Source organism: Motacilla alba, chromosome 2 (genome assembly GCF_015832195.1).
Source record: "Motacilla alba alba isolate MOTALB_02 chromosome 2, Motacilla_alba_V1.0_pri, whole genome shotgun sequence".
Classification (NCBI taxonomy): domain Eukaryota; kingdom Metazoa; phylum Chordata; class Aves; order Passeriformes; family Motacillidae; genus Motacilla; species Motacilla alba.
Genome location: NC_052017.1, coordinates 45,562,730 through 45,584,033, shown reverse-complemented (window position 1 = coordinate 45,584,033; position 21,304 = coordinate 45,562,730). Strand labels below are relative to the sequence as shown.

The 21,304-nt window shown below is 39.2% G+C and overlaps 2 protein-coding genes across 2 annotated transcripts; one reads left to right on the top strand and one right to left on the bottom strand.

Moving 5' to 3' along the window:
• Positions 1 to 208: 208 nt before the first annotated feature.
• RP9 (RP9 pre-mRNA splicing factor) lies at positions 209 to 7,698 on the top strand. The gene is made up of 6 exons (XM_038129350.1): positions 209 to 473; positions 2,100 to 2,130; positions 2,903 to 3,032; positions 3,347 to 3,438; positions 4,866 to 4,927; positions 6,011 to 7,698. The coding sequence occupies exons 1-6, from the start codon at positions 271 to 273 to the stop codon at positions 6,228 to 6,230; spliced, it is 738 nt and encodes a 245-aa protein (XP_037985278.1). The 5' UTR covers positions 209 to 270; the 3' UTR covers positions 6,231 to 7,698.
• On the bottom strand, positions 7,450 to 19,370 carry LOC119696940. Its single transcript, XM_038126899.1, has 5 exons — positions 19,223 to 19,370; positions 16,606 to 18,498; positions 15,492 to 15,617; positions 13,502 to 13,627; positions 7,450 to 12,310 (listed from the first exon to the last, which is right to left on the bottom strand). Exons 1-5 carry the CDS (start codon positions 19,368 to 19,370, stop codon positions 12,273 to 12,275), a joined length of 2,331 nt encoding a protein of 776 aa, XP_037982827.1. The 3' UTR covers positions 7,450 to 12,272.
• Between the last annotated feature and the right edge of the window lie 1,934 nt (positions 19,371 to 21,304).

Below are 21,304 nucleotides of genomic sequence, written 5' to 3'. Positions count from 1 at the left end.
TTTTTGTTAGTTTGGCTGGGTTTTTTTATTAAAACCGGTGTTTGGAAGGCACAACACTCCGCACGTTATTCCTGACCCCCGGTAAGCGGCCGGGGGTGCCTGAGGCTGCGGCGGGGGCAGCCCCGCGCCCGGCCGGCTCCGTGAGGGGCGGGGTGCCGGGGCTGCCGGCGCCAGAGGAAGTCGCCGCTCGGCCGGAAACCGGGATGCGGAGGGCGGGGAGGGGGCGTCGCCGGGGCCCCGCCGTCCGCCGCGGCTGTGGCCGCCGCGCCCATGGCCCAGCGGGCGCCCAGGGGGCAGGGGCAGGACGAGGAGGAGGGAGCGGAGGAGGAGGCGGCGGCGAGGGGCAGCCAGGCGCGGGCCAGGAGCCATGCGGAGCCCGCGGCGAGCGGCGGCAGGACCCAGGACCGGCATGAGAGGAAGCGGAAGAGGCAGGAGGCGCAGCAGCTCCAGAAGATCCAGCACTTGGAGTCTTTGTAAGGAGCGGAGGAGGGGAGGCTGCCCGCGGCTCCCGCCCCGGCTCTGCCCTGAGCACGCCCCGCCGGCATTTGGGGCTCGTTTCGAGTGCAGGGTTTGGGGTTTTTTTGGGGGGTGGTGATTATTCTTCCCCTGTCTCCTTAGAGGTGAGCCCCAGAAGGGGTTTGGGGCCACTTGCAGAGTTGCTTGGTGATTTATGAAGGGTTTTTTGGGGCACAGAAGGGGCTCTCCCGGGTTCCTCCAAGTCTGACAGATGCAGCATAGCAAAGGTTGTTCCAAAAGAATGGACTAAAAAAAAAAAAAGATAGAAAGAAAGAAAGAAAAAGAAATTGGGATTAAAAGGTGCTGTAAAAGGTTTATGTTATTTCACTGAAAAGGAATTACTGTTTCAATGAAATAAAAAGGTCAGAAGATATACAAGAACATGATTTTGGTTTTTTCTTTTCCACGTGCAAGTGAAAATCAGTTTGTTATTAAATGCACCAAAAAGCACTCCAAAGTTATTGTTATAAAGATGGGATGAACATACTTTAACCGCCTTTACCCTGCTGTTCTTATGGTATTAGTGTGACTGTGCCTAGCAATCCTATAGGTATGTAGGGGTGTCTGTGTGTGCACAGCTAAGCCAATGAAATATTGCCTATGCCATCAAACTTATGGCCTAAAATGATGCACAGCTGTCTTGCTGAGTTAATATGTGGATAATGTCTGGAGAGTCCTGTTAAAAAGAAGCTGCCATAATGCAGAAGATTTCGGGACTTTAGGCTGCACAGTGCCGTTCTTCTTGTTTCATTGAAAAACAATCCCAGAAAAAATCTCAGTTCTCTTATAAGATCACTCTACATTTTCACTAAGGCAGCAGTTTACAGAAAACAGTGTATCTGTTTAAATGTAGATGGGATCTGAGGGGGGAAAATACCCAATACAAATTCACAGACATGCATCTTTCTAAGTGATGTGTATTCTTTATCTCCAGGACCATTTTGTATTGCCTTGGCATTTAACTCCTTAGCACATGCATTTTCTTAGTTGCTGTGTGCTCTATGCTGTACCTGTTTGCTGCCTGGATTTTAACAAATGTTTTATCGACTGTTAACCCCAAAGAAATGCTGCAGAAAATATGGTACTTTGGTCAGTAGGGCTCTGTCTTTAGGTTTAATGCACAGAAGATGATGAAATTATTATGTATTAGGTTTGGCTGGCAAAGCTAGATGTAAGGAACTGTCTGACTTGACAGTTTCAGCTGGCTATGGCTGTGATGCAGCAGTGCTGGAGTAAAGAAGTTTGGAGACCTTGGGGAGGGGTGTGGCAGAAAAAGAGGAGAGAATGATGCATATATGGTAACTGATGCTAAATCAAGTGGACCACATATCCCCAGGAAGTAGTTGTGCTCCCACAAGAATATGAATCTGAAAGATATTTGCAAGAGATATGTGTACTAATATGATAAATGCTGTCCCTCAGCTTGCTTTATCTGTGTTCTGCTGTAGTTCACAGTTATAAGTTATAGGGTAAAATTTTAGGAAAAATATGAGCTGAAGGCTTATACCACTGAAAAAAAGTGTTTTTTCAATTTATCTGTCTGTGCTAAGCTGCAGAGTAACAATATCTCTATTGCTTTTCAGCTATGAGAAACCTCCCCCTGGGCTAATTAAGGTTGGTAAATAGCAGTAATTTTCTAGGATTATAAGGGATTTTCAGAAAACATGTTCTTTAGGTTTAAGTGTCTGTGATACCTATGTAAATTACAGAGACAAGTAAGTGCTTCGCAGGAAAAAACTCAGTGAATCATTAGAAGCTGACCACTTTATCTTGGTGCTCCAGAGTGAAGTGCCCAGGGTCAGATAGAAGGAGACCAGGCCTTTCATCATCTCTTAGCATATTTTATGCAGTATTTAATAGTGTGGATAGAGGGGAGTCATTTATGGAAAGCAGATTTTTGGTTTGAATGACATCTTTTCAGGATTCTTCTCTATTGCTTAGGCCAAAATAATTCTTTGATCATGATCACTACTTTTGCCAAATTTATATACCTAAGCCATAAAATAATGTTTTTAACCTAAAAAATAACTGCTCCGTGTTGTAAAGGCTCCCTTGTAGTTGTTATGTCTTTCTAGCAGGAAGAGGATAACAAAGTCTCTGCTTTGTGTTAAGTTTTCATTTATATTATTTATTCAAATAAATTAGTAAAATGTATCGGAAGGATTGAAATTCCTGTGCAGCAAAGTTCTCACTGCAAAATTCAAGGGTGAGAAAAAAAAGAAAGGGTCAAGTATTTTAAATCTTTTTTGTTTTACAAGGAAAAAAGGTAATGGGGGAAATATGTTTCCTGTAAAGTGAAGGTCAGTACACTTGAAGTATTAATTCTAGCAAAGTTTAAAAAAGGAAGTTATTTTATTGTCCTTACCTTTCTGCTTTTTTTTCGTAGGAGAATGAAACAAAACCAGAGGACTGCATACCTGATGTACCAGGCAATGAAAGCGCACGAGAATTCCTGGCACATGCCCCAACAAAAGGGCTTTGGATGCCTTTGGGAAAAGAAGTCAAAGTTATGCAGTGTAAGGCTGAAAATATTCCAGATGTCATTAGACCATCATATGTCATCTGTTTACGCTGTGGGAGGGCAGAATGTCTGATGGACAGATGATAAAGTCCAGGTAGATTGACATCATATTGATAGAAAAGCAAACAGTATCTTGAAGGCTGTAACAGCCTAGTATTTTATGGACATTACATTTATCAACCTAGTGGTTGTATTTATCTTTTTCTTCCAACTGATTGAAAATATTTTGCAGAAATGTGGTTTTGGCTTTTTTATGCTTCTTTTGATCTGTCTCAGAGGTGCAATTCACTGCTGCTTTTTTTTTTAAAGGTTGGAGATGTAAACGTTATGGACACAGAACAGGAGATAAGGAGTGCCCATTCTTTATTAAAGGCAATCAGAAATTGGAACAATTTAGAGTAGTGAGTACCACTATTGTAGTATTACTGCTTGTATTTTTTAGTACTGATAAGAAGATAAGCTGAAGATAACTGAAGATAAGCCTGTCAGATGATGTTTTATTAAGGACTTTTTCTCTGTCTCTAGTGTAATATAGATGCCGAAAATCTCGTAAAAAAGAAAAAGCTACAGGTGTGGTTGGATGTTTGACTACTTTGCAGAAAATCTACTCTTCAAGAGGAAAATTAATAATTTTTACATATAAATTGGAAATCTTCAAGAACCTGTTTCAACCTTTTTTTTTTTGTGATTAAAATGTCAACATAACAAAAAATGTTTAGTCAAGCTTGAGCTGCCCACATTACAGCTGCTTCAAGCCTTCTGCTCTCACTGTGAACAACCACATCATGAATGCTGTTGTCTAGGTCTGTTATCCAGTCATTGTCTACAAGTCTGATCTCTTGCTGCATGAAGCTACATCTCAGTTCTGCAGATTCTTCCTGTGTGATCTCTTTAACTATTTCTGTTGCTCTGCATCATTGACCCATATTTCAAGCTATCATCACTTTGTGTCTTATGTCCTCATTTCTGTCCTTGAAGAATGTAATCTTGGCTTAGTCTGTCCAAGTTCTGGATTTGTACTGATTGTATGCAACTGCAAAGAGTATCATTAGCCCTTTCCCGTGACCAGACTGCCTCTAGTCTTCATTTTCTCTCAGGCTTCTTTATTGCATCAAACTCTTGTTGTATGTCCACGGCCCTTCATGGTGCATTCCCAACATCTTTCATTTGATCCTGAAATTTCAGTTCCCATCTCTGGTCAGCATCGGCCATCTCTCCTCTCTATTGGACTTGTTTGCTTAATCTTCCAACAGGTCCATCCCACCTTTTTTCTGCATTCTTGCATGGCATGAACCCACCTTAAATGTCTGCAGAGTTTATTTGGTGTCTTCTTTCACAGCTATCTTTTGCTGCAATACACATTTAATTTGATTTTAGAACGAGTAATGGTAGTGCATAGCATGATAGAACAGCTCCAACTTCATTATCCATATCTTACATTCCTTACTCCTGTATTCCTGTTTGCTTATATCCAGATTTTTTTAAATGTACTGTAAGGGTATAGATCATTATTTTGAACTTGAGTGTTCTCAAGTCTAGCTATTCCCACAGATTATCTATGAGAGTCTCATAGTTGGCTGTAATTGGAGAGGTAGGGAGATGCATACCTAAAGAGAGTCCCCTTCTTTGGAGATGGAGCTAGATAACCTTTCCCTAAAGGAAATACACCAGGTCAGGTGGACAGTGCTAAGTCTGACAGTGAATTAAGAGCTTGCTAAGCATATTCTGTCTTTTGATAAAAGCCTCTTGCATTTGGTTTCTTTGGTTTATTTTTTAGGAAATAAAACCATTGGTAATAACATTGCATTTCCTGTTTTCCATTTTAAAGGCACATGAAGATCCAATGTATGATATAATAAGGGAAAATAAGCGTCATGAAAAAGAAAAGAGGTGAGTGTGTCTGTAGTAAACAACATTTTCAATTTAGTTTTTATTTTGGTGTTGTGGCACTAATGTATAGGTGACCTTTTTATAGAAGCTTATTTTTAGTTCAGAACATTTTTTTAATGGCAGTTTCTTTATGTTTATAGACTAATGCACTTCTGCTTTCTAAATAATCACTCTTTAGTACTCCCAGTCACTTCTATTCTTTAGCTTTTATATTTGCCCTAAAACAAAGTTTAAAGAGCAGTTGTATGCATTTATGCCATAATATTCAGGTACTTAGGTGTGGTTTTGGTTTAGGCCTGAAAAAACAGTTTGATTTATTTTTTTTCTTTCACTGACTTCACTGAGATGTTTTCTAAAATGTGGTTTGTCAGAATGTTTTCAGTAGAAATGAAGCAGGGGTTTAGAAAGCTACTTCTAGACACCTGATATTGCTACTTTTGTGAAGTCATTATTTAGTATATAAAGTGGCAGTTTTTGCTGCTTTCTTGCTTGAAATGCCTCAGTGGGATAACTAAACAAACTATAGGTAACCCGTAGAGCAGCACTCTTGGAGAGGAATCCTTGAAGAGGATACAGAAGACAACAATAAAATAAGCAAACATTTAGTCCCTATTCGCTGGTAATCCTTGAAAGTTCCTTTCAAAAATACTTCTGCATCCAGAGTAGAGCCTACTCTGTCAGCTTCACTGACATCTTCTCTGTATCAGCAGGACAATGAATGTCATAATATCCTAATCCCAATATGCCTCTGTAGGGATAAGCATAGAACTTCTTATCACCAGGTGGGCTGGTGTTAGCTGTTGCCTTATTATTTTGCACACATAAATAAGCTAATAAGCTAGTCTGCCTTTCCTATCCAATGGGATGGAAAGTCTCTGAAAGCAGAACATCTGCTTGTCTCAAAGGAGTTGCTTTTATCAGTCCATGATGTTATCTGTAATGAGAGTGTAATTAAGCAAAAGAGGAAGTGTTCCCCTGCCCTTTGCATGCAGCTCAACCATTCCTCAAGCCAGGAAGGAAAGACAAAAGCTAGGGGGGAAAGACAAGCTAGAAAGGATTCTCATTCACATATTTTAAACTCAGGATACAGCAACTGAAGCAGCTCCTGGAGGACTCTACCTCAGAATCTGATAGCAGCGATGACAGTGATGAGGATGCTGAAGATGGCAGCAGCTCCACTTCCTCAGAACATAAACACAAGAAGAAAAAGAGAAAAAAGGAAAAGAAAAAGAAAGAAAAGAAGAAGAAGAAAAAGAGGAAGCATAAATCATCCAAATCTAATGACAAGTCAGAATCTGACTGACAGCAGTCACCTGCTGCATGCTCATTGACCTCTCTACTTGTTAACTGCGAGGAAAGATCCAAAGAATGAGGAGGAAAACACCAGAAAGGGCTTTTTTAAACTTGAAACATACATGTGTATGCATACAGCATCCTACACTGGCATCCTCTTCTGCCCCTCTGCAGCCAGAAAGAAGAAAGCTGCATTAAACCATATCTTTGTGCTGTAAAACCCATGCTGAGACTCATCCAGCTTGGTCAGATGGGGCCTCTGCATTGCTGCCTGTGACCAGCAGCAGAAAGCAGCGACCACCAAGGGATCACCGACAAACCTGTAGCATTAGCAGACTGTCTGTTGAAGAGTCTGTACTCCATGAAGTTATTTTATTATATACAAAGCCTTGTTGTAACAGGACTGCAGTTTGCACCGTGCAGAGCACTGGGGGTTCCCTTCCAGTGCTTGTAATGAGCAGGTTGTACGGTATTTTCTTCTGCGCATACATGCTGAAGTTCTGTGTACTTGTCCTAATATTGGCAGCTAGGGAAATAAAGAGTTCTGCTGCAGGGGAAAAAAAGGTAATCAAGGGGATTTACTTTAAGACAAAATTGCAGCATCAGCAAGACTTCATTTTTTTTCAGTGTGTGTGTAACAAAATCTCAACATCAGCATCATTAATACACAGTTCTGAAACCCCTGAAGTGAAACATCCACAGTATCTAAGCCATAGAAGTGGGAGCCAAGTGTAATGATGTTAAATATTCAATGCAACTGTAAAGAGGTAGTAGGTTTAGTTATTTAAAAAGAGGGGTTCCACATAAGAAATTAAGAAGATTAATTTCTGCATATTCTGCAGTATCAGTTGTTTTGATACAAGTTGAGGGGGGTTTCCTTTTTAAAAGGCTTGGGGGTAATAAATTCCCACTTTTTATGTTTACTAGATTTGATGAGGTAACATTTTTTTGAATCATCCCACAAGAATATAAATGTGTAAGGCTCTCAAAATGGTTTTCAACTATGTGCGTGAAACCACAATAATAGTAAAGAATTTGTAAGCGGGAAGAAGAGAACATTTTGTGTACTTAGGAGACTTTACATACTGACCACACTTTTAAATAATCTTGCAGACTCAACCAGGAAGATGGAGATAGGTATAAAGAGCATTACAGTAACCAACTCTCTTTGAAACCTCAAGGTACATTAGGACAGAGCTGTGAATTGAGGAACTAGATGATGGATATTGGTACTGTGCGAAAGGAAAGAAAAAACTAGATTTGTTTTGAAAGAACTTCTATAGAATGTAGTCTCTGTGGGTATGCTAAGGTTGGGAAAAAAAACCCCACATGATACAGCTCTAATACAGTGGCGTGAACATTAACAGTGAAATTAAAGAACCATAGAGTACAATGCAGCTAAGATATTCTTTTATTTTCTTCAAAGCTTTGGAAGAGAGGACAAGGGAAAGTATAAATTAAAATGTTTTTTCTCCCTCCTACATGTCTTAGAGTGGTTTAGTAAAAATAACCCCCCATTCCTTGCCAGTCATTCACAATATGGTCTGAGGAAAAACAAGATAAGCAAGGCCTACTTACAAGAAGTTTCTGTATCATATTCCCAGACCTTGAAGGTAGAGTTGTATTTTCTCTTGTATTTAGCAAATCTCCTTGTGATGGGATTTACTGGTGACTCATGGTAGTTCCCTGTGTCAGCAGCATCATCAAATCCTAAGGCCCTTATTCTTTCACCAGAAAAAGATTTAACAGCTGAAATAGCATGGGGATATCTGTAATGAACTGATTCTCTTGACCAGGTTGGACAGGGACCTGAGCAACCTGGTCTAGTGGGAGGTGGTCCTGTGTGTGGCAGAGGGTTAAAACTAGATGAACTTTACAGCCCCTTCCAACTCAAACCATTCTAGGATTCTTGTATTGCCACACTTGGGGCTGAGATTAATGCATTTATAGATTATTAAACAGATGCTAGAAGCCTGATATTGACCTGATGCAGTCCAAGAGAACTCTTACTCAGGATTGTCTAGAGCAGGGCTAACTTAAGATCTCTTCAGCTACTTCAGCTTTTGTCATTTAAGATTGTTCTGAAGCTTAGTTTATTAAAAACAAATTCAGATTTTCCTTTGCAATCCCCTTCCTTGTTAATGGAATTCTCACTTTGTATCAGTCAGGGTTTATTATTTCAACAATTAAGAAAATACATTAGGAGACCATTTCTAACTTGTATCAAATCTAATTTAAATGTTTGAGATTCCAAATAACTTCTCTATGCCTGACTAAAGGTCTGTTATATCAGTATCTTTCCAATCAGAGTTTATAGAACACACCTCCACAGCAGAGCAGTGCAAATTCTGCTATTATTTCTGTTACTTCACTGAAATACTCTCTTACCCTCCACTGCTGAGAGTACCTATGGTGCAGGTACTTAGAATCATGGGTTAGATTTTAGTATTTAGTGGCCTTGGATATATATTTTCTTTTATATCCACTCACTGCTTATAAACTTTGCCATTTTCCTTAGCAATGGAAATTTCCTTTCCTTCCTCATTATTTATTTATCAATAGCAATTGGCTTTCACACTGCTTTGTACTAGTTTAATTTCACACACCTTTAATCTTACACTGGAGGATTTGTGAGTAACTGATTCCTGTTTGTTCTCCCTATATCATTTCCAGTTTTATAAGCCTGTATCATATCCCATGTAGGTCTTCACTGCAACTCATAAAAGTAGCATTTCAAAATTTAGCAGTTCCAAAAGACTTAAGATTTATAGGAGCTCTTTCAACAGCCAGGGCCAGTGTGCTGAGAAGCATGATTCACATCATCATTTGGCATTTTAAACAGTGCCAAAGCTGTCATTTAAGATAAGTCTTTTAAAAATATGTAGACTAGAGATAAATACCAACACCCCTTTAGATTAATGAAAAACAGTTCTATGTTGAAGTAAACCCAGAAAGCAGGGTAGAAAGTTACAGTCTTGAAAAACTGACTAGCCTTATTTTTAAAATCATAGCCATTTAATGTTTTTGTTCAAAAATTTTTTTTCTGGCCTTCTTTTTAGATATGTATTTCCATTTGAATGTTCTGCTGAAGCCCAAGTGATAGTACTAACACAATTCTATAGTCCCACAAAACTAAGTAAGTGTTGAATGCAGCTAAAACAACCCTCAAAGGCAATACAGCTTCCCAGGTCTTTTATCTTAATACTCTGCATCATTTTTGTAAGAAAGATTATTTCAGGTAAAATACTGATATTTTCCTTATTTCTTTGGCCATTCAATTATGTGGGGTTTATAGTCTTTTGAGTGAGACAGTCAGTGGCAGCAAGTCAGGGGAAACTAAGTACTCTAAAAAAAGAATGAATTTGTTTTTCCTTGGTATGCCTTCAGTTGGCATGCCATGAGTGTTATAGGCTTTTGGGGTTTGGGGTTTTTTTTTGCCATTGGCTCTGTTCTGCCTTTGTTTGATTTTAATAGAAAGATCTGTGGTTAATGTTTTCCAGTATAAGGCAGAACACCAGACATTGTAAAAGGGAAAAAAATTTATGCCATCCAGGTGCTACCAAACTGAAAATTAAAATACAGAAGTAATACCTGGCAAGCCAACAGAACCCAGAGCTCCACATCAGTAATTACACCACACCCACTTTGTAACAGCAGTTTCACTTAGCTACAAATAATGATTTAGAAATCCTGAGCCACAGACAGCAAGTCTGTCCAAACAATGCTCTCAGTATGGCAATCCCAGAGGCCTCTAAGGTTTGTTGCTGATGCGCCAAGGAGCAAATAGATTCTTCAGCTGCCTTTCAGGAGATGCTGCAGGAAGCATGTGAAAACTTCCAAGGCAATGCAGTACTGCGACAGTTACAAATTCACAGTACTGCCAGCTCTGCAGTGAGTCACTGGGCAGTCAGTCTGGCTGCAGTGGGAACAAAAGCTGACACGTATGTGCATCTGCAAAACTAAATATCACTGTGCCTTAGTTACCTGGCTGAATAAACAAGAGCCTAGGCTTCAACTCCCAGCCTTTTAAATGTAGTTTGTACTTCACTGCCTTTGTGAAGCATGGCCTTTTGACTCACTGGAACATTAGTTTCAGCTGTAAGCCAGTTAAGATGCAATCCACAAATTGACCATGCTGCTGAATGGAAAAAAAAGCTGAGTAGAAGATTTAGTTCTAAGGTCACAGGACTAGTACTTTAGAATAGACTACACTGCATATAACCTTATCAAATAATTATTTCTTGAACACTGGAGCAGTCAAGCATACTACTTCTAAGTATTTGGCATAGCACAGGTATAGTACAAGATATAACCAGTTTAAAATAGCATTTGTTTTCAGACAAAGCTGTGTACATTCTCCTACTGCTACTCCGTCTCATCCTCTCAGGAGCATCACCAGGCCCTAAATTGTTTCTTGCATATGAGTAGAAATCACACTGAGTAGTGCAAGACCTGTGAAAGGATGACCAACATGATCAATCGGAGTACCTGTCAGGTATTACCCATTCCCAAAAATAAGAATGCCATCTGATTGTGAGGTCATGAATATTCCTTTATAAGATAAGCAGCAAAAGATACAGGTAAGGCTATTAGCAGAAATGGGTGTTAAATAGCTCCGTGCTTGAATTCCTCATTTTATTCTTTGATGTTCTGTTGCAGAGATTTTGTGCAGCACAGAAGCCAAATAAGAATTTTTAATGCATTTATTTTCTTTCATTGCTTGAAGTAAAAAGGAATTGAAAATTTGTCATCACAATGACTTCTTTCCTCTAACAGCTTGTGGTAAAGGCTGTAGTTATAGCAGGGCTTTAACAGTTAACCAGGTGGTATTAAAAATAAGAGAGATAGGATCAGTTGGGTAGGGAAATATCAGTACTCCTCACTAAGACAGAGAACAGCAAAAATTCAGTTACAGGTCAAACTAGTAATAGGTAGGCACAAAACCTGAATTGTCACAGGAAATGCTGCTTTTATCCACGTAGCTTACTCTAGGACACAGACAGAATAAGGACATGGGAGAAGAGGCAAAAGACAAGTTCTCTCTGTCCATTCGCCCCACCCTTTTCTAAGGAAAACCAGATGTTTGTTTTGTTGGGGTTTTTTTTTGTTTCCCTGTTTTCTTCACTGGCACTATCGCTTTATTTGCAAATCATTCAAGACTGGCAATATCATATTTATTCTTCTCACACAGTAATAATAGCCTTCATAGACATGGAAAAAAATTACATATTTTTGAGCTATCCACCTCATCTAGATCAGTCTGTTACCATTATTCCTGAGACAGCTCAGCACAGACCTAATTTTATCGCCTTAGCTCTGTAAGGAGACTTCCAGGGACAGTATCAGCTGTAAGTCATAGAAGTCATCAGTAAGAAGTCAGAAAACAGGGCACAGTACTAAAAACTCCTGTTTCACCTTTCAGATCCATATCTCCAGCTCAGGGTTTCTATAAAGGACTCAAATCTCCAAAGGGGAGGAGAGGAAAGCATCACATCAACTCAATGCTTTAGTTTTAGTCCTCAATCATGAGAGTAAGATCTGAGAAACTGCCTTGAAAGTTTAAAACAGCGCTTGACTTCATACAGCTGTAACTATGTTCCTTTACATTTTGACAAAAACAAATCCATCTGATAGGAAAGGATCTTGTACTTATGTCCAGATCATATGACTATGAGATAACATGGACAGGCTTCACAGACCTGCAGAGTTTAAGGACAGGGCAGCAATAACTGTCATGCTGTAATAGCAGTTGTACACATACATGGCCATCTCAAGTTTTTTTGCTACTGTGTAAAGATGGAACACAAGAAGTCTCAAAGTGCAATTCTATGAAATTTATTATTTAAATAGTGGATGTGCTAGTTATAAAAAGGTGACTGGTGTTAAATACTTAATTCCATTTTAATTGTGTCCTCAGTCTTCAGTGTCACTTCTTGCCCTTTTAAAGTGAACAGCAACTTACAAAATATACAAGAGAGTAATAATCAAATCTCGGATTTATACAAAAAAACTTTGTTATTCTCCCCCCACACTTCTGCCCCAATATTTGCAATTATCTTTTCTTAGAGAGGGACTTCCTAGTTCCATGCCCTAAAGGTAAAAGAAAAAAAAAAAGAAGAAAGTTAGGGTATGTATATATTCCACCTCCAAACTATGTCAATTTTCTTCTTAAAAAAAAGACTAGATATCAGTGATTGTCTTTTCCTATTGCAGGCACTGATGGTTGATATTAGAATTATGTACTCAACTTCCCAGGTAGTATAAAATGTGCATTAGTGGTTTTGGACTTCAGAATATCCCAGCATAACAGATAAGAGTTCCATATGAAGTTCATATCACATTCTCAGTGTGCTCTTATAACTACATTGTTGAATATATCCAAGAAATATCAGCTATTTCTTGTATTTTGCCCAGAAGCATTTTGAGATTACGCAAGTTTCCTGGATGCTTTTAGTAAAAGCTGGTCAGCAATTAAAGGTTTAAGACCAATGTTGAAACAATCTGTCTCCAGGACTGATGCAAATTTTCACTGGTAAGATGCTTAAGCCTAAGTTTGTTTCCAGCCTTCCTTACATTTCCAAGATGAAAGTCTAATCCTTTGTCTATTTTATGAGAGAGAGACTATCTTTTACTCATGTATTTCTTGATGGAATATTTGGGTTCATTTTCTATGCTAACTTATTCTTTTCCAGAAAGAAAACTGATCTTTTAGATAGCTTCTTGTATCTACTGACCCTTTTCAATGTATAACCTTTTCAGACTCACACAAATGCACAAAAGCATAATTGTTGCTGACTCAAGTTCCTTTTGATTTTTCCCCTGTCTTCCTCCAAAATAGCCAGAAGTTCCTAATCCATAAAGTTGGAGATATTAAGAATTATCTATATGCATTTGTGTTGTATCAAGTTACAAATAATTTGGGCTGAGACAGATGAGCAGCTTAAATAAAAGCATGTTCTGCAAAGTGACACAGGACCCAGCGCTTTAAAGAGACAGTACAGCAGTCTGAAGAACAAGTAGACTAAAACAGCAGGTTTTGGTGGTGGGTTTCCTCCCCCATCCTTACATTAAACAAAGAAGAGGCCTAACCTGGTCAAAGCTACAGTGGCATTCATAGAAAGCTGATTAAGTACTCAAAGTTTAGCTTCCCCCCACACACCTTTTCTGCATATTTCACAAACTATCCAACATCCCTGCAGTTCAAACCAAGAAAGATTAGTCCCCAAGATAGAAAAAAATGCTTTTAACAGTCATTTTTGTAGCTTGTCACTGTATACCAACCTTTGTGTACACTGTGTTTAGGCAGCTCCCACATTTCTACTTCTTCCACCTCACGTCTCATGTCTCTGCGTTTTGAAGGTGGCTTGACCATTCTTTTCTTCTTCGGTTTAACCAAAAGTGGGCACACTAAAAAACAAGATACAAATGGTGTTATTTCTCCAATGCATAGTCTCAAGGCAAATTTAACCATGACTTTTCACCAGCTGGTCTGTCATGTTCCTCTTCCTCCCTTCCTTTTTTGTACCCATTTTAAGTAGCAGGTAAAATTGACACATGTCAAGCAAGTCTTTCACATCTACAGCATTGAATCACTGTCTAACCATAATTCTGGATGCATTGTATTTTGGGTCATAATTTGGATGGGTGTTAATGCAGTAAAGAAGGAACCTAGTACATTCTAGGATGATTCTGCCTTAGTTCACTTTTCAAGTATTCAAGACTAGTTGGTGCTGTCCAAGTGACCCAATTCATCCACTGTCTTTAAAAAACTTCAGACCTGTTAAGTTATGCACTACAAGTACACTGCTCAAGCAGACAAATTTAGTGCCTGCTATCACTGCTAAAGCCATATATCTCATTTAGATAAACCTCCTTACTTGCAGGGTACTTTAATTTGAAAAGCAAATACTAATATAGGCAAGGCAACATATTTAAAGAGGATGTAATTTTAATAGCACTTCTGAGGCATCCACTGGCACAAACAGCATTCAGAAAACACCAGTTTCTGCTTCCTAACACTGAATGTGATGACTTCTTCAAACTACCTGGGCTAGAAAAAGAGAAAGGGTAAGCAAGGAATAAACCAAACAGCCTCAGTTTGCTGCACCATCTATGAATTCAAAGATGCAGAAGAAACATGATGAAAGTTAAAGGTAATTTACAGTTATTTTAGAACTATTGCCACATTTTTATACATTGTTGTAGTGGAGCCAAGAGCAGTAGTGCTAAAGTAAAATGCTTTCAACTCTTATAGAGCATGCTAGCATTAAAAAAAAAAAACAACAACAAACTGCCACACTGAAGTCTGCATATAGAAAGCCTCCAATGCAAGAGGCAAATAATCCTAAACCCCAATACATTCAAGCAGGAAAGCAACGCAGAGAAAGAACTGAGGAAAACACTCTGTCTACTTTGTAGTTGATATAGGAAAACTGATGCATATTATTAGTGAACTGAAGAGAAGCAAATCAGTCTGTTCTGAGGATAGCTTCACACCCCATTATTTGATAGGCTGATCCTGAGATACTTGAAACACATGACCCAGGAAAGCGGCAATACCAATGCTACAGCAAATTCTGTAGCTGTTCCAACAGCACCTACACTCAAAACACCTTTGAAAAGCATCAAAACCAGATCTGAACGCCAAGTAAGACATTAACTATAAATAAGAAAAAGCAAAACATTCTGCTCCATGAGCTAAGAAACTATCTAAGCTATTACCTCATTGAAATAACTGATTTCTTCATCTTTTCCTTAACTAGATCACAATGATTTGCACTCAATCATTCTTTAGCAGTGTCAGGGCAACTGTTGGTCCATGCTAGTTTTTCTGAGCATTGGCATATGAAGCTACCACACAGAACTCCCGACATGTTTTAATGATTAAAATTAGGAGCTACCACTGCATATGCTATCAAGAATAGCATTATCTGTAAAAGAATTAATATTACAGCTTATGGCAGTAACAATTTTACACAAATAAAGGCTTTGCTTTGGCCACATCAAAGCATTTAATGCTTTGATTTCCTATAAAATTACCTTAAAAAAATCCCTAGAAGTATCTCTGATGCACCCTTATTACCCTGTTTCAGTTTGAGAAGGCTATAAATATATCCAAGATACACTGACTGACAGGCTTTTTATCAATAGCAAAACAACAAGGATTAGTTTTATTGTTTTCAAGTCCTATGCAACTATCACATGCTTGCTATTTTGTATCATATCCTTCTGGGTGCTCCTTAGTAACAAAAACACAAAGAGAAAGCTGTACCTTGTTCTTTGCTCCGTGCTGGAGGTGAGACACTACCACATATTAGGCTGGTAAATCTGGGTTTAGCACCACTTCTAATCCAGTACTCTTCAGGTGGTATCCCCATGTTCTCTCTTAACAGCCTTCCTAATTAAAATTATTTTTAAAAATTAGGGTCAGTATTTAGTCTTGGTAATGCTGGTGTACTGTTTGCTGCACAAGCCAGAATACAAAGCCAGCTACTGGATCTGATTGTAGGAGTATGTTGAAATAGAAACAGTTTTCTGGAGACTACACTTAAAAAATTACAAGACAGATTAAGTGTACAGATTTTTAACAAAGAAAATAATGTTTAAGAACACTAAGCCTGCTATTAGAAGTAAATCACCCTCTTTTCATTGTTTTTTACAATGCAGGACTCTACTAAACAACAGCCACCTGCTGAAGTGACTGCATAACCAGTTGCAAACTGATAACTCCTCTTATTCTCAGTTTACATTAATCCGATTTCTAGGAGGATCTACCTTGGAATAAATAAGATGTCCTTTCCCAGGTCAAATTTAATACTGTTTCACACACACCAATTTTCTGAAAGTACAAAACTGTTTTTTCTAAGAGAGCAGCAGCTACAATTTTAAAAAAAAAATTGTTTGACTCCTCTACTGCAAGAAAGTTACACAGGGTATGTCCACCAGATTCTAATGAACTTAATTCTGTTTAATGCACCCAGCATTAGTCTGTGATGGGAGAGTCAGAGTGTATAAACTTAAATGCAGAGCTTCTGAGATATTAGACAGCAGTAAATACATAATCTAAATTACCTTAAGCTTTACAAATTAATAAATTGCCACTAGTGTCAAACAGTTAAGTATATAAAATCTAACACAAAGGAGAGTTTCTGCATTATTCTCTGCTGGCTGTAAAAATGCAGAGTCCTTATGCAATAGCTAAAAAGTTGCAGCAAACTTCCCTCTGCTTCAGAAAAAGTATTCTGCAGGACTTCTGGCTCTTGGCCAAATTTGAAGCTACAACATGCTCTAATCTTCCCACTAGTTTAAGCTACAATATGGAACTGCAATTAGGTGTTCTTTGTGTATGCTACTAATCAGCACTTTGTCCTTGGCAATTAGCTCACCTCTCAAGAATTTCCGTAGCATTCGCTGGTGTTCAAGTCCTTCTCTTCTTGTCATAGGCCTCTTTCTTCCATAATACCCATAGTCACTGTATACAGCTTCATCTTGTTCTCTCTTCTTTGGCTTGTAAATTACACCAATGTTTTCAACAAGCCCGCTCCTAGGTTTTATTTTCTCTTGAGCAGGCCAGCTAATTAATTGTGCTGGTACAGCATTTGTGGGTGGTTTCCAAAGCACCCTCTGGCCAACTTGGTAGAAGTTTCCTTTACTTGGCCTCAAGATGCCGTATGGAGGGGCTTCTTGAAAGAAATACTCAATTTCATCCATGTCGTCATCATCATCCTCCTCATACTCATCCTCTCCATCTTCATCTTCCTCTTCTCCCTTCACAGAATATTCTTCAGAGTCCTCAACTTCTGACAAACTCTTAGTTGCTTTTTTGTTGGGAGAATCAACTTCTTTCCTACTAGAGGACCTAGAAAGGGCTCCCAACTTCCTACCTTTACTGGAAGTCTCTTTGAGCTTTGTGTTTGAAGAGTTGACGTCTTGGTCATTCAGGCTGTTCACTTGCTCCTTTCCTACCACTTCATCTACATTTGGGGATCCACCACTCTTAGTTTGCTCTAAGCCCTCTGTACTTTTCTGAAGAGTATACATGCTTTTCTGAAGCACATAGTCAGGCACAAAATAAGACACTGGGGCATTATCAGTTGATGAGCCTTCCTCTCCAGAGGACATGTCATCAGAAGACAGACTGATTACACTTTGACGCTTCCTTTGTGGCAAACAAGCATTGTAGTTTGTGTCCATACTGTCCAAACAAGCCAGCCAGCTGCTAGAGGGAGCAAACTTCTCAATTGATTTGTCACACCAAATACCTTTTTCTGTCTGACTCTCATTGGTTGCACTGTGGCTTAAATTCAGCTTTTTCTGCTGAAAGTCACTCATTACCTCCATATTAGATGGAAGCAGTCCTGCTTGTTGAATAAAGCTGGGCTCTTCTTGAGAAGTTTTTGATCCTGCAGACCTTTTAGTGCTGGATTTCTTAGCTATTACCACTGGTTGATCTACACCAACAGATCTTGCCAGCTCTGTGATTTGCACTGCCATGGTTTCACCTGGGGAGGGTTTTGCCATCTTTTCTGCATCCAGCTTCACTTCATTATTTTGGACATCTTTCTCTTGCACAGCTTCAGCACCCTGTTTGGAGGGGACAACAGCTTTTCTCTCATCTAAGGAAGCTCCTGGCAGCATATTTTCCCCTTGATGAGGGCCATATATCATGCCTTCACATGAGCTAACAGAAAATAAGTCATGTGGCACTATGTTCTCTGGAACTGGTTTACCACTTGCCACATCGTACAATGGGATTGTTTCTTTAAAGGACTTCCACAGCTGAATAGCTGGAGATCCATTCCCATATTCTATCCTCACTTCTTCCTTCTCAAAGGCATAGCTTCCAGTAGGAAGATTTCTATACTGTGTAGAGCTGGCAGGGTTCTTATTATGAAACTCTCTGTCTACCACAATAGGAGAGCCAAACGAATTTTGCTTCTCTGAAGTACTTTCAGTCTCTGTACCTATACCAGGAGAAACACAGGCTGTATTTCCTGCATCACAACCTTTCGTTTCTGTATGGATATCTTGATGCCTTTTTTGCTTGCTTTCAGGCTGTCTAGGATCAGTCTGTGTTTCTTTTGTCTCCATTTTCTTCCCAGGGCTATTATAATGTCTAAATCTTGTTGCATGATAAAACATAGGGGAAGGTGGGGCAGCATTAAAATAAGGCCTTCTGTTAATTCTTGCATGCACTGGATGCTGTGGGACAAAAAATCTAGGGTACTCATGGAGCGCAACAGAATAAAATGGAAAATATGGATTTCCACTTCGAAAGCCTAGACATTGGACAAGAAAAGAAAAGACAAATATCATCTTTCTGACATAAGTAATCCTGAATCATATTTACTTGAATAGACAGGGACAGCTACAAGATCAGACACCTCTGTAAATAAAACATGCCACTTTTCAATGCTTAGAAGCAAATCCACTACAAAAACAGAGAGAGTTCTTCATTAGGGAATAGCTTATCTCGACATCTACACTTTAACCAGAGCTTGATTTCATCCCTTGGAACATTCACCAAGTTGTTTTCTGTGCTTTTTTTTTGGCTATTTCACAGACTATTGAAATAGCATTGATTAAAAAAAAAGACAGCTCCAGATAGAAGTTCACATAGGTATAGCACTTACAAGGTGTATTTAACAATATTTTTCTTATTTTCTTAAGTTTACATTTATCTGTACCTGTCATGCATGCACATGTGGAATTCCTATATACCCACACATATTAATTGCTAAGTATATTCTGGAGCTGTGTCTGCAGTATGACCATTACTTAATATTTTGCTTAGCTTCCATTCTCCAGAAGCAGATGCTTTCCACCACACCAGCTACATATTTAAGGCAGAATTAATGTAGTGCTACAGTTGTCAAAAACCTGATTTGTTAAGTATTAGTTAAACTCCCAAGAGGCTCATTAACACAGATACTGCAAGAGTGGAGGAAAGAAGCATGTAACTAAGTAAGCAAAGATCCCACAGAGAGCTGCTGTTTACCTTACCTGGAGCAGGTACGCAGTATGGACTGTATGCATAACTGAGGCACCATGGATTTGGATAAGGCTGTTGAGCTGATGACTGAGCATAAATAAAGGGTCCTGGGTGGTTTGTGGAATATGATCCACTTTCTGAAGCTGAGGCAGTGTTCATTTTTCCTTAAACACTGAAAGAGAGAAGTAATCGTTATCAACCACTTTGCATGACTTAATTATTTTTATGCTCTGTCAGAATTTAGCAGACACTCCTCTCCCTGCCCAAAGAAAACATATGCTTCCAAAAGGAAGCTGCTGTCTTCCAAACAGAAGGTAACAAACTGACATGCTATCAAGGTCAAATATTTCAGTTGGGCTTTGCTAAGCAAGCTTTTGTACACAGCTCTCAATATTAGTCCTTCAAGGCAACCTTATAACAAGTTTCAGGAGCCTTAGATGCATACATCTCTATAAGTAGTATCCCAGCCAATTAAATAAAAAAGCCTTCCGTGAATTAGCTTGAGCAAGAGGCTACACACACACAAAGGGGAAAAAAAAAGCTTCACACAATCAGACATTTAATGCTTCATGAAGAAAACTTCCTAATGCTAATGCATGTGTTGTTACACATTACAATAAGAACTCTATTAATTCAGGATTTGTACTTTATACTATACTTAAGAATGACAGCTAACTAATGTAGTAAACCAAGTATTTCAGTGACACTCTGCTTCCTACGCTTAAACCAAATGATAGGTAGCAAAAACAACTCCGCCAAAATCCTTATGTGTAAGTTTGCATTCAGAGGCATATAAAATTCACAAGACAGAACTTCCTCCCACACTTAGATGTCTCCTCAGTTAACTAATACTTGCAAGCAATACAACGCTATCACATGGAGCTTATAAGCAAGACTACGAGAAATCAGAGAACACCAGAAGCTTAACTCTGTAGAGGACTCAAAGCCCTTCAAAGGTACAAAAAAAGAAAACAAAAAAACCCACCAAAATTACTTTGAGACCTGTTACAAATTAGCACACGGTTCAGCCTAGAGTTTCAGAATGCTTTAGGAGCACTGGAGCCCTCTTCAGCTTCCATCGAGGGTGGCCTGTGCAGCTCTTGAAAGCACCAAAAAGCCTACAGACTCCCTCAGAGGCCAAAGGACTGCTTTGACCTTTGAGAAGGAGAGTGGGGCAGAGAAGGGAAAAAAACCCCACAAAAACAAAACAAACCACGAAACAAAACCCCCTACAAGAATTAAGCCATTCCTCCCCACTTAGAGCCCCAAAACCTAAAGTCCAATGCTGCTGCTGCTGCTGCTGCTGCTGCTGCTGCTGCTGCTGCTGCTGCTGCTTACATCCTAGTAAGAAACCAACCACGTCCTCTTTATGGCAGGCAGCTGCTACTTGTCCACTCCCCCTCCCACCTGAGGCTCATTTACAGGGATGCAGGGAACGTTTTGCCATCATTGTGTGGGAGGAAAATCAAAACACAAGGATAGGAATAGTTGTAAAAGCCTTCAGCTGTTGTACAGAAAGCTGGCAGTCTCGTCTTGCAGATGTTTAAGCTGCATCTCTAAGTAAATCTGCTATTTCCCTTTTATAATGTTGGAAATTCCTTTTTTTTTTTGAAAAAAAAAAAGAAAAAAGGAAACATTATCAATCTTTTGATTTAAACTGCAGTTAAAAACACTTCTTTCAGGAAAAAAAGAATCAGAAGACACAAGGCCAAGTTTATATTTATTTTCAGGGTTTACCAGTTGTTCAGTACTGAGTAAAGGGAGCAATGCTCTTCCATGCTAACATGGCTGGGGGGGGCTGACAAATGTAATGTTGTTTCCATATGAACAGAAGAAGCACTTCTTCCCATACAGTGTACTCCATCCTGTGTCATGGGAATTTATGAAATGTGAAGCTGCAGTTTGACTCTACCCTGCCTTTTTACAGGAGGTGAGACTCGGAATTGCTGCTCTGGAATTGTACATCTCCAAATGAGAGAATACTGTACAGGGGCAGGTGGAAGGAGAGGAAAGCACAGTGCATGTGCTATGCAGGCTGGTGAGTGGTTAGGGAAAAACAAGAGCGTATGGATGCTTAGAGATTCCTTGTATTC

Coding starts and splice junctions, on each gene's coding strand:
- RP9 (XM_038129350.1), top strand. CDS start 271: ATGGCCCAGCGGGCGCCCAGGGGGCAGGGGCAGGACGAGGAGGAGGGA. Junction 474..2,099: donor ATCCAGCACTTGGAGTCTTT/GTAAGGAGCGGA, acceptor ATTGCTTTTCAG/CTATGAGAAACCTCCCCCTG. Junction 3,439..4,865: donor AATTGGAACAATTTAGAGTA/GTGAGTACCACT, acceptor TCCATTTTAAAG/GCACATGAAGATCCAATGTA.
- LOC119696940 (XM_038126899.1), bottom strand. CDS start 19,370: ATGAACACTGCCTCAGCTTCAGAAAGTGGATCATATTCCACAAACCAC. Junction 15,618..16,605: donor GCTACGGAAATTCTTGAGAG/GTGAGCTAATTG, acceptor AATTTTAATTAG/GAAGGCTGTTAAGAGAGAAC. Junction 13,628..15,491: donor AGCACGGAGCAAAGAACAAG/GTACAGCTTTCT, acceptor CTTGTTTTTTAG/TGTGCCCACTTTTGGTTAAA.